At 37.6% G+C, this 13327-nt stretch overlaps 1 protein-coding gene across 6 annotated transcripts in view; it reads left to right on the top strand.

Moving 5' to 3' along the window:
• The window catches only part of SPPL2A (signal peptide peptidase like 2A), a 28018-nt gene extending 14972 nt beyond the window's left edge, over positions 1-13046 (top strand). The window contains exons 9-17 of one of the 6 annotated variants that reach the window (XM_054213771.1): positions 110-191; positions 505-579; positions 1296-1352; positions 1510-1563; positions 2000-2099; positions 2941-3018; positions 3374-3534; positions 5663-5696; positions 10337-13046. In XM_054213771.1, coding sequence (XP_054069746.1) covers positions 110-191; positions 505-579; positions 1296-1352; positions 1510-1563; positions 2000-2099; positions 2941-3018; positions 3374-3534; positions 5663-5696; positions 10337-10368 — 673 coding nt within the window. In that variant the 3' untranslated portion in view covers positions 10369-13046. Of the gene's footprint in view, positions 1-109; positions 192-504; positions 580-1295; positions 1353-1509; positions 1564-1999; positions 2100-2940; positions 3019-3373; positions 3535-3888; positions 5639-5662; positions 5699-10336 lie in introns of those variants that run through there. The other 5 variants (XM_054213775.1, XM_054213772.1, XM_054213770.1 and 2 more) reach the window with 5 other exon arrangements.
• Positions 13047-13327: the final 281 nt, after the last annotated feature.

The following is a 13327-nucleotide window of genomic DNA, read 5'->3' as shown; positions in this document are numbered from 1 at the left end:
CCTAAAAACTCATTTCTTGCTTTCCAATCCATTTTGCGATCTATTTCTAGCAAAATCTAAAATCCAGCAGCATCCTGAACAATGTGTAAAAATGTCTTCTTATTTCCAGGTGGGCTTGGATTTTGCAAGATATTTTGGGAGTTGCTTTCTGCCTAAACTTTATAAAAACACTGAAAATGCCCAACTTTAAGGTACTGTAAATTGCTTACCTTAAGAAAGTATTCTAATGCCATGAATCTGTAAGTTTAGTGTCAGCAAGTAGGTTTTCAAGACTCAAGAAATATATATTAAAAAAAAAATCTTTACCATTTTTAGTAACTATTAAAAAGAATCAATCCTGTTCTAAATGTTACGCTAGAATTAAAACATGGATGAGTGTGTTTGGGGGCGTTCTTCTTACTTTTTTTTTTTTTTTTTGGTAAGATGGTGGTACAGTAGTGGTACCAGAATCTAGCTACGCAGTCCTTGAAGACCTACCGTAATACTTTCTTCTTTTTTTACCAGTCCTGTGTGATACTTCTAGGCCTTCTCCTTCTATACGACGTGTTTTTTGTCTTCATAACACCATTTATCACAAAGGTACGTCTGTGAATTTATTTTTAAAATGAAACCAAAAATGTTGTCTGGTTGTTGGGGCAGTATTTTTGTCAAACAGATTAGTGTTTTCAGTATTCTTGATGCAGAAATGCTGACTTCCTTTTCTTTTTTTCCTTTTAAGCCAGCAATGGCCTAAATTTTCATCTTGTATGGCCGTAGAGCGTAGTGCTTCTCTATGCACCATAGATTTTGTTACATGACTAAGTTTTTGGCAATCGCATGGCCAGAAGTAAGCTGTCCCCAGTTGTGTGACAGCGTGATGATGAGAAATTACTGTCCTCCAGTTTTCTTCCTCCTTTTGCTTTTAACCCCCGTGTATTGGCACACGCTCTAGTGCTTTCTGCGGGGCTCGCTCGCAGTGCAGTATGAACCGCGTGCAAGCCTACCTGCTTTTATTTTGAAGCCGAAAGCTCATGGCAGAAAAAGCTGACACATTTTTTTTCTAAAATTCCAGCTGCATCTAGTGGATTTGTTGTCTGCTTCTTTTAAAAACAGACATTTTAGGCCAGGCTACATGTTTTTAATGTAAAACAATACTCTATAATACTGTATTGTATACAATTCTAGTGTGTTCTTTTGATATTCAGGATTTTTCCAATCCTGAATTGTAAGATGAGGTACAAGCAGGTTTTGTAAATGTAGTATGAATGTTTTGGTGTATTAAACCACTAACTTTTGAAAAATAACCTTAATTTCAGAATGGGGCAAGCATAATGGTTGAAGTTGCAGCTGGTCCTTTTGGAAACAGTGAGAAGGTATGAACAGTTGTTTCAATATGTGCAACTTAAAAATACTGACGCTGCGTAGCTAATTCATAGCGTGCTTTTCGGCATAACTTTCTCACAAAATATAGCCAGCTTCTGCGATTTTCTCTTAAGTATTAAATGCCTGTTGACTTGGGTTTGATCCTAGAATGATGGAAACTTGGTGGAAGTCCCTACTGAACGCTCAGCTCCCCATGAGAAAGTAAGGATTGTATTTCAGATACTGGATTTTTAAATGATTCCCTCTGAAAAGACTATTCTTTTGGGGAAAACCTGACTGTCCAAATTTTTCTTCAGGGCCTGGAAATCATTGATCAATACTCTGTAGTTAGGTTAATAATCCAGACTTGTTCTTCCCATTAGATGGTTAAATGTTGTTTTAACTTTTTTTTCGCTGTGTGCATATTATTTGTAAATCTGAAATTCCAGCCTACCTGTTACCTTAAGCTTTATTCACTCTCTGTGTTGGTTTCTGGTTTTTACTTCAGGTTCTACCTATTTTGAAGTTCTGCATTACAAAGAAAATAATTATATTAAAACTGTTTATCAATTTTTAAGCAAACAAACCAAAAAAAATCCAAACCACCAGGATGCTTTAGATTAGATTTATTGTGGGCTTCTGAAATACTGTTTTACAGTTACCTGTGGTTATTAGAGTGCCTAGACTTGAATACTCTGCATCGACACTGTGTGACATGCCATTTTCATTGTTGGGTTTTGGAGACATTATTGTCCCAGGTGAGCAAATGTTTTTGGCAATTGTAACTTACAATTAAATATTTGGGGTTTGATTCTCAGTTGACTTACATTAGAGTTTATTCTACGAATTAATTACTAAATCAAATGCAGCGGTTTGCCTTGATCTCTCAGTGCAGAATACAACAAAAGCCATAATATAAGAAAGCTTAGTATGTTGCAGAACACTGACACAGTGAAGGGGGTTTGCTTTTCTATCGCACTGTACGGTGTAAATACAAGTCCCACAGATAAATCCAGTTGTTAGTATTAATTAAATCTCATTGAAATCTCACAGAAAGCAAATATTCTCTGACTTCACAGTATTTTCGTATCCTAGACTACCCAATTAGAGGTGAGGTAACGGAAAATGTATTATCAAGTTTTACCATCTTTCTCAGAAGAGTTGAATTTTGCCATAGCTGGAATCTTGAGCAAATTACTGAAGCCAGGCACAAAGCACCATCTCGTGAACAGCGTGCGGGCAAAATTGCTGATGGTTAAGAGTCAGCATTAAAATCCTATTGAAGAAAAATATTAAAACTAGGTTGTTACTCTTCTGTATTAGAAAATTGAAAACGGCACAATGCAATTAGCTTGCTTCAAAAAACAACATGTTTTAATACCAAGCTCACTTGGCTTATATTTCCATTATGGTTTTGATTTTCAAGACTTACCGTAAGATTTCTTAAACTGATTCTTGGCTTTCCAGAAATAAATAGGAAGAAGATAACATACAGTAATGGGAAGTTTTATTATAAATTCTTTTTGGAGGATTGGGGAGGAAAAAAATCGTGGCTGACTATTTCATTAATCCTTTTTTTTTATTTTCCCCCCCTTCAAGGGCTTCTGGTTGCCTATTGTCGCAGATTTGATGTTCAAACAAGTTCATCTTCTGTATACTACATTTCCTGTACAATAGGTAAATCATGGGATATTTCAGCAATGCTAATCTTCATGCTAGCTTTTTTTAAATGGCAGAACTAGATAGTTTTCTTCAGGTAAAGGTTCAATGTTGTCAAGAATCTCTTTATAATCTCTTTTTAATGTGCCTGCCCACATTTAAGGTGAGTATTCTTTACTGTAGTCAGTTGCTTTTGGACAGCTTGCCAATACAGAGCAACCAATTGTCCCTCTTCTTCAATTACATTGACAAGGAAGATAATACTTTAAAAAAAAAAAAAAAAAAGTCAATTTGGTACTGAGTGACTTAATTTAAAAATTCACCTGTTCTTGACTGTGTATGTATAAATTTTTTATTTTTTTTTTTAATATAGCTTATGCCGTTGGTATGGTGCTGACTTTTGTTGTTTTGGCATTAATGAAGATGGGACAGCCTGCCCTTTTCTATCTTGTACCGTGTACACTCATTACTAGCTCACTTGTTGCTTGGAGGCGCAAAGAGATGAAGAAGTTTTGGAAAGGAAGCAATTACCAGGTAGGTTGGATGCCTTGAGTATTTTGTTGTTAATTCCTTTGAGTATATGCTTCTCTAAGTCCTTGGTAATATATCACCCACAACCCAATTTTTGCTAGTCTTCGTGTTATCTTCTGGAACTAATAAGGACAAATAGTCTACTCCTAGAAAATCTTAGTCTAGTAGTTGACACGGCAGAACAAAGCGTAAGGGAGATGAAAAAGCTGGTTCAGTACTCATGGGAAAAAGTCATTTGTTCTATTTTCTTTGAAATGTTTTTTCATGTTTTAACATTCCTCAACTATCTTGATGTGGTATAACATGAGTCACTGAACTAAACATGCAGATTCCAGCCTGCATTTGTTCTGTATTTAGAGACAGTTCAAAAAGTTGGTGATCAGCTAGAACTTCAGAAGCTTTCCGTGCATCGCTGGTGTCCTGCATTGTCAGGATTATACGGAGCATTCAGCAACAAAATAGCTGGCTGGTTATACAACTGTTTTCTACTGCAGCACATGCTGTGTGCACACTGCTGTGGGTATTCTGTGTTTCCCCTTTGGTTATCTCTAACACTACCCTGGAATTGCAGTCCTTAACCCACCCCCCCCAGCTCCCTGCCTGTGGACACGTGCACCCTCCCCCCGATTTGACTAGCTGTAGTAACCAAGTGTGCCAGTAGCCCTTGTGAGCTGGCATTTATCACAAGATAGACTGGTCTCGATGTTACTCTAAATTTAGAGACCTAAATTCCAATACTGTTTGAATTCAGAAACTGTCACCCGTATGTAGGTGGTGTTGAACTGGGCTTGGAGAATGGGCAGCCTCTTGCAGGGGGAGGTGGGTGATGTGAAGTTGATGGTGGAAACGAGCAGCTCCTGCTTTTTCAACTTCTGCATTGCAAGGTTTAGGTGACCCAACGGAAATCAGGTGGTGGTAATTCTTGTAAATGTAAAACTGCAGGCACGCAGCTCCTATAGAATTATCAGCTAAACCCTGCCTTTTGTTGATCTAACTAATGTTCTACACCTGCTTCAGCTGGAGGTTGGCTAGGTATGAAATTACTCAGGAGATCTTCAGCTTTAACTAGATACCCTGTCTTTTTGTCTACAAAACCAACTCTTCTCCTTTCATAGGTCCAGGGAGTAGAGATATTTCTCTGTAGCTCAGACTGCATTTGGCTTACCGCGCATTTGTGTATAAATTGGTGACTGTTTGCTATTCTAAAATAAGCAGTGTCACGTATATGAAGCCCAGTAACTCTGGGTCTCTTGGGGGGAAGCAGCTTTGAAATTTATTTTCTTCACTTGGGTTCTGAGTAAGATTGGCCCAAGTAAATCTGGCAACTCTCTTTAGCGACAAAAATTTCTTGTGCTTCTCATAGCAAAACTCATACTTGGAAGAATTATGTTGCCATAGTAGTTATTTCATGTCCTTTCAACTGGTTTCTTGAAGGATTAAAACTGCTCTGAACTTCAGCTTGTTTTGAGGTCAGATGACCTCATTTCTGGCACAATTTAAAATGTTGTTTTCCACCCCCACTCCACCACCCCTGAGTTAGACTTGTCTGTGACTGAACACCTCTGTGTAACTACTAACTCCTATTTTTCTATAACTTTCTGAAGAACATTTCTATATTAATTTTTTTTTTCCAGAGGGTGTGACTCAAGTTGCACTCTCAGGATGCTGCAGTGTTGCTCTTTCTCATGTGTTGTCCTCCCCACGTAAAGCTGCCCTTTGAACCGTCCTTAATGAATTTACAAACAAGCAAAACCCCACACAACCCCAGGGTTGAAATCTCCAACTTTCAGTGCTCATTCTGAGGAGGAAAAACACAGAAAGGTGACAGAAGACTATTTTTCCTATAACCATGGTGATTTGGCTTGGAGCAGAGCTGTCCCATTGACGAGGGTGACCAGGCTGCAGTAGAGGTTTGCTTTGTCCTCATGGGAGCAGAGAAACCTTGTGGACTTGTTAGAGCAAAGCATCCTGAGAAGAGGGGCACAAGAGCATGTACAGTGTATTGGGTGACTAAACTTCATGAATGCTGCTGTCTGTTTCTAGTCCATTAGTTAGCTTTTTTGAGGTTTGGGTTTTTCTGATTTTTATTTTTGTTGTGTATGATTTTAATAATGGAATGAATTTTATTTAGGTATCGGACTCCTCCAGGACGCCTTTGCTACAAGGTGTGATTATGGCCTTCTTTTAATGCAAATTTATTAATCATCTTATGGTTTCCTTTTTTCTTTTTTTTCCCCTCTGCTTCCTCTCTTCATTCTTTTTTGCATCTATCTTCTTTTTAATTTTTCTGAGTAATTCAATAGAAGAGGGTAGAAGTGAAGACAAGCTATAAATCTATTTTTATGCTTAGGGGTTTTTTTCCTTTGTTTAAAGGAATAAAGGAAAACTTAATATAAAGTACCAATGGAGCCATGATTCCTAAGCCTGAAGGCAGGCTTTAGATGCCTGTCTACTCGATAATTTCCCAAATCTCTATGAGTGTCTTCAAATATTTAGAATTGGTGTTAGTTCCCCTGCTGTTACCTATATGGAAGTCCTTCACCTAATTTTTCTGTGCCACTGCATTGACATGAAAACCTGCTTAGTGCTAAACAACAATTTTTTTTTGTCATCTGTTATCATGTTCAGCATTATAATTTGCCTTTAGTAATCATGTCTACAGTCCCTCTATCATCTTATTACTCAACAGTATACTTTATCCCGTACTGTCTGCAGTGCTTGAAGTGGGATAGGGAGTGGGGACTCAGACCAGCTTTTGTGGTCGTGCTGCTGCACAGCTGGTGGATGGCAGCGAGAAGGTTTAACCTCAGTAGGCTGTAGCTCATGACTGCTAACACTGATGTATTTATTTTAACTGTCCACTGTCTCAAGTACAGCATGGAGAGAGCAATGCAAGCTTTCAAATTCCAACTTGTTGCAGAATTTAAGCATTTAAATATAATCTTGAATTACAGTTGGCAGGCTAGAGTTATACATCTATTTATAAAGTGTAGCTTGTCTGCCCTGTACACTGAAGACAATTTGAGATGGTGAACTCTGCCCCGCTGTGTCTTAAATTCTGAACTAAAAAGTACTTTTCTCATTAGCTTCTTTCTTCTAATAAAGGGTAGTTTAACAATTTAAGTCTCATTAAAAAGCCTTAATAGTAAAGAAATTAGATACAAACCCAAGCAGAGGTTAGGAAGTGGGAAGGGTTGAGAGCAAATTAAAATCAGGTGGCCAGACTGTATTTTTATAACTTAACATTCTTCTGTGTGCGCTCAAGTTCTTGGATAGGATTGTTAAACTCAATTTTTCAGTTTCTACTTTGTACATATGGGAAATGCTTGACTCCCTAAGATAGCTCGGAGGTCCCATAATGCTTAGCTGAAAGCATTTCTGTTTCTGCACAATGATGCAGTCTTAAATTCTGGTTATGCTCTGTGTGGCTTTTTTTATTGAGTAGTCTTGAGCTCCAATGAGTTGCTGCACAGAAAAAAGATTTTATTTATTCACTGAAGCACAGGGATTTCTTGGGAGAGTAACATACCTACTTTCCTACCACCAAATGGGCAGTATTGCTGCTGTGAAGTGTCTAATAAAGGTTTTTCTAGGTTGTCTGGATTGCTTATGCTCCTTTTGTATGCCTGCATGATAAACTAATTTGATACTTATTTCCCAGTTATTGATTTAATTTAAAAATTCTATTTGGTTTTTGTATCAGTACAATCTATGGAATCATTTTAGTAACATAATGAAAAATCTAGTAGACTAATGCAACATTGAAGTCTTCTAAATAGAACAGTCTTGCAAGTTGAGTTTGTCCATTTGAAGTGGTTAGGAAGCTTTCTTATCTCTCTTTGAAATAATAAATTAAGAGATTTGTCATTGGCATGTTACACAGCATGCACCTGCTGTTTAGTACTGTAACTTTGTCACATTTTTAGATACCTGCAGATTAATCATAGCTGTAAGTTGTTAAGAATTATGCAAATGCAACATCATCAGAGTCAATCTTGCGGGCAAGCGTGTGCACAGCTGCTATGCACTCTTTTACAGGTAGGAGTTTGTATTGCCAGTTCTACTTCGGCTGTCTCTGTGGTTTCCTGGGGTTTGGTTGGTTTTTTTCAGTTTTTACTAGTTCACCATCCTAGGAGATAGCTTTGTAACTGAAATACATTTATGTTTAATCTATCTTGACGCACACCCACCCACTCTCCCACCCCCAAAAAACTGTCAGGAGTTCAGATGTGGGAGAAAAGCTTCTGAATCTCTTCCATTTTAAAAATGTTCTTGAGCTCTCCGCAATATACAGTCTGATTGCTTTGGCTCTTTCGAGGCTTGAAACAATAACTTTGTCCAGGATATTAGCACAGTACCTTCATCTTGCTGATGGCTGTCATAAAGATTCCTGCAGCTTGTGCTGAGGCTTTGAGGATGGGGTTGTCCTGAGAGAACCTACAACTGAGAAACACTTTGTGGAAAAAGCTGCTTAATGCAGTCTTATGCTTTTAGAAAGGCATATGTTGTCCCCAACTTCAAGTTGTGGGCTGTCCTTGTTTGCTGGCGTGATTAAAAATGGGGTGGATGGATTCTTATATTTATTTTTTTTTTAGCCTTGTAACATGTATATCAAAAAAGCCCAGTCACCCTTTATGCTTTAGTAGCCGTTTTAGTTTTTAAGTTAGCTTAAAAATCTGATATATCAAGCAGAGACTTTAAAATTTACATATAGGTGGTATTTCCAGCATAAGTACGTTTTGTGCCACTTACCTTGATCTAGGATTAAGAGAAGAATCTTTGACTTTGGGGTACACTGAATTGTTGCAAATAGTGTTAACTTTTCCTTCTGGAAGCATCTTGTCCATTTAATATGGAAACATTTTACAAAAATGCTTACCAAAACTACCTTCTCTATGCCAGCTGTTGGGTGATCCTCCCTAGGATGAAGGAAGATACATGGCATTACTTCATGTAGTCTGGTACTGCCTGTGGGTTTTTTGTTGTTATTTTTTCCTGGAAACAAATACTTCAATCCTCATTCAAAATGATGGTTTGACTTCTGTAATTGTAGGGAGTGTTTTGCTTTGGGTGACTTTTGATGTGGGGTTTTGGTCACAGTGCAGGGGAAAGTTCTAGATAAACCGAAGTGAATGTAAGATTCTGATTAGCACAGGAGCTTGGTATTCACTGCCGGACTGAGGTTGTGCTATTGCTCTAACTCAGTTCTTGGGTGTATTGGCAAGACTGCTGCCTGCCTTAATTCGTATTGTCTTAATTCTGACACATAAAGGGAGGATGTGAAACACCTTTTCTGGTTTTAGTCAGATTGATATTGTGGCCACTAGGCTCTCGTAAGCCTTACCCAAGTCCCAGTGACTTGTTTCTGCCTTGGAACTGTCATGCCAACTTACTGCACAGCATGTTGGTACATTGGGATTGGGAAACAGCTTGTTTAAGCAAACCTGCTTTTAATAAGGTATGTTTGTACAGCTTGCAATGAACCAATTCTGTTGGCATAAAAGAAGGTACAGCATAGAGGTGGGTCATGGCTAGGGAAGAAGAGAGAAGTTAATGGGCCAACTCTCTTTGCCCTATATATAGAATTATACCACGCTACAGTGCATGTGACACAACAGTGTTGGAGCCTGGCTTTGTCTTGCCAAGGTTCCCCAGAAGGCGCTAGTAAGACAAGAAAGCAATCGTGTCCTCAACACGTGGAAATCTGCCCAGCTCAGAACTCGCATGGTGAGCGGCTGTTTTACAGAAAGACAGGGAGCCTTTTTACTACTAGGCAGGATATGCCACTATGGAAGAACGTGTGTAGGGTTTTCTACCTTTTGATGCTGAACGCATTGTGCCCTTGTCCTAATAATCCTGCCACACTGGGCATATGAGCTCCTTGACACGGTCTGGTTTTCAGCATTAGTTACTACTTCTGTTATTTTCTCTCTCTGGTTGTCAGCTATCAAAACTGTCCAATCCTTGGCCTCTTGTTAATTATGCTTAATCCTGAAGCCCAATGGGTCTCAGTTTGTCATGCTAACAAATGTGTTTATTACCTCTGCAATTTATTCAATGCCTTGTCCCAGGAAGGAAACCAGAGCCTTCGTTGCCCTCTAGCAATGTAGCACTGGATAGGGAAACAGGCTGCTTTTTAGTCACAAGTACAACGTTGTCTTGTGTTATTCAGGTGACCTAATAGGTTACATTAACTGGAAAGTATAATCAGTCTATTTAATAATCTGGTTTAGATTCTCTTCTGTTGCAGGACTTTACAATTCCATTTCCTTTACCCTTTTAAAAATAAAAGGAAAATTTACAAAGAAGTGTTGCCAGTACAGTTAGTTTTTACTAACTGTAATATAGCTAGCCTTTACAGTCATGCAAAGAGAAAGTTAGTCTTTTCTATTCAAACTATTGCTTGCTACCTGTAAATGTTAGGCAGAATCCTAGGGTCTATTTCCAGTTCTGCAAACCATGTCTTTGGAAAATTTGCTTAACCCAATTAGGTTTTTTTGTTCTCTATATGTAATAATTGAGACACTTTAGACTCATAAATTTAACTTCCACTAGAGGACTTGGATCCTTGGCTGGAGAATGCTTTTGTAGTGGAAAGCATCAGCTCAGAGAGCTCTGATTGTTAGCTTGAGTACTTTCTGATCTATAGAGGACTTCCTATCTGTATGCTGCTAAAATGCACTCTAACACATGTTTAATTATATTTCTCTTAGCTAACAAATAGTTTGGACCAATGGGGGAAAAGCAGTATTTGTTTATAAAGAGCCGTCTCTCTCTCTTCTTTTTTTTTTCTTTTTACATTTAGATGATGGAACACCTGGATTATACAGGAAATGAAGAAAGCACAGCATCAGCCAGTGAACAGCCTGGAGGACAATAACATGTAGGATCCTGATTAAAAATAGTATTCAAATTTTCTACAAAGGAATTGCAGTAAATTTGGTGAAGTTTTACAATAGAGTATTTCCTACTCTGTGTAAAAGGATTTTTTTACTCCTGCACCTATATTTTTATAGAAAAATATTATTAATTACATAAAAGTAATCAAAATAGACTTGCATTTTTACAGCCAAATCATAGCTAGTAAAACCGTGCCTTATTTTGATTTAAAATAAAAGGATATTTTCTATGCAATTTTCCAAATGTGTTTCTATACAGTATATTTTTATAAGAGTTGCTTGCCCATATCAGTCTGATGCATTAAATGTTTTCTTGATTAAAACTAGTCAAGTGTCATTAAAAGAAAAAAAGGTACAGGACCTTCATAGGATTTCTTTCCAGATTTTGAATGCAAAGATTGATAGTAATGCAACTATAGCAACTAAAGAATGAAACTATAGTGCCACTACTACACAACTGAATAAACGGTGCATATGTTAGTCTATGTACATTGTAAGCCATAAAATAGATAGCAGGGCAAATTTAGCTTGGGGTTGTGAGCTTTCTTTTCCCCCCTCTGTAGTATCACTGGCTTATGCCTTAATTGTGAAAATTGTTAAGCTTTGATGCAAGTCTTTGGATTATATACATTGCCAACCATTTCTAAAAAAATAAAAGGGAGGAGGTACTTACACAGTGGTCCTGGAAACTTCAGTGTAGCTCCTGGAATAGTTGACAAACAAGATGGTGCAAAAGGCAAAAGGGTTTTTGCTCAAGAAGTGCTATTTGGGGGGGGTGGGGGGAAATGTTAACTCTGGCCTGGTTCTTCTCTGACCCATTGAGACTAGGTCTGTATTTGTGGTCTTCATTTGGCTGTGGATGAGTTCAAAGGGATGGGGGAAGACAGGACAGATTTTTTTAGCTTTTGCATCAACACCATACTTTTTTTTTTAAACTATATTTGAAATTCTTTGCAATTGATAGACAAAACAACAGGTTTGAATAGTGCTAGTAGTGCCTGTGTTAGTTAAGGCCAATGCATGTGTTTAACTTGTTTAATCTTAATTTGTTTTAGCTTTTAAAGACTTGGAAAAGGTGAAATAGTTTAAATCATTAGTTTGCATTTAGAAGAGTTTGAGTTTGTTTGACACTTTTTCTTTTTTTGGGAAACTGCAAATTGAGGGGGATTAGGCATAGAAAATTTGTATAGCTGTAATGCTAACACTTTACACCAAAGAAAGTGGAGAAGGCAACAACAGGAAACCAGTGAGTTCACTTAGTGCTAATGTCAGGTAGCTGTTAAAACATTTTTCCTATTCTTTAAATGAATGTCATTCCTATAGTCAGTACAAGTTCACGAAAACAACCAACTAAACACATGCTGGGCAATGGCAGTGCAGGCTTTCCTGCAGTGCCTCAAGTAAGTGCCTCGGTGTTCGTCTGAAGGTCACCTCCAGACATTTATAGTTTGGGGCATGTTGGCTCAGGAAAATTTACCAGATTAAATCTCGCTTAGCTAGATTTACTTTGGAAGTATGCTAATTAAGACAATTGTAAATCTATATTGGCAGTTAACAAAGGCTTACTGAAAATTCGCCACTTCATGTAATTTATATGAAGTTTAAACTTTTGTTCGCAAGAGTCAGGAGCGGGCAAACTTACAGCCCGAGTATCAGTTGTTGCCATTCACACAGATTGACCATGGTGCCAGTTGATACAGGTCAGATAACCACCTTGTTTGCAACTTCCCTAAGAAAACAAATTACAAACAGTTTTCATATTTTAGTGGTTGCCCCTCTTGACTATCTTGACCTAAACTTGAACTGACAGCCTCACAATACGTACCGTCTTCAATTTTTATTTCACTGGCACTTAATAATAAATTACAGCGTACCTCAGCATTCCAACAGCAGACTGAAAACTTGTCTTCTGATGTGTTGTCATGCTCTTTGACAAGACCAGTATCTGCCAAAGTTAAATGGTTATGTAGAAGCTTCTGAAAATTCCTGAAAGAGATAAAGAAGTCATAACTCATTCAAAGTCACGCACTACTCAAAGCCCTCAGAAGCTTCACAGGTCTATGTAATATGACTCCTTTTTCTCTTTGAAATCGTCTGCATGGAGGATTTACTAAATTTTCAGCTATAAATGATAATGGAATTAGTATAAATAAAGACGACCTTTGGCAATGTTAAGTGTATTCAGCAGCTGGCTGTGGGAACTGTCTTGTTCTGTGCCTAGTTACGCTCCATGCCTGATCATGCCTGAAGTTTCACACACATGTGCTGCAGTTTAATGGGATGTAAACTAACTTCTTTCTTTCAAATGCTTAGGTGCTTTGTTTACAAAAATTAAGAATGGAGTTTAAAATTTTATATAAATAGGTTAGTATTGACTACTGAAATGAGGGTGTTTTTTTAAGTTCAATAGAACTGATTGCAACACTTTTAGCAATTTTGAATGTTTTTAATATTAAATTTGGTTGGGCTAAACACTATATTAAAAGCCTTTTTAGTCATACTTTAATATAAAAATCTTACTGCCTTTTCATTGTATGTTTACTGACAAGAGCCCCCTTATGACTCTTAAGTTATCACTTTAAGAATGTTATTAATAAATGTTACTTGGGAAAAAAATAGTTGAGTAATTGCATTGTTCTGACTCATCTTTTTCTTACTGTGAACATTCATGGCAAAACAGTAAACACTTTGTAATACCAAGTAAATTAAACATTCATGATACACCCCCATCAAGATGTAGTTGTAGTTTTTATCCATCCTGCCTGATGTATCAAAGTTATGATTCTGTTTGTAAATACCTATGTGGTGGGTTTGGTGGATTGCTTCCCCCTCTCCCCTCCCCTTTTTTTTTCTTTTTTCCCCAGGTGTGAGGGGAGAGAACTGAAGTCTGTGACTTG

Source organism: Rissa tridactyla, chromosome 9, assembly GCF_028500815.1.
Source record: "Rissa tridactyla isolate bRisTri1 chromosome 9, bRisTri1.patW.cur.20221130, whole genome shotgun sequence".
In the NCBI taxonomy this organism is placed as follows: Eukaryota; Metazoa; Chordata; class Aves; order Charadriiformes; family Laridae; genus Rissa; species Rissa tridactyla.
The sequence above is the reverse complement of the archived record's forward strand: the minus strand, read 5'-3'. Positions and strand labels throughout refer to the sequence as shown.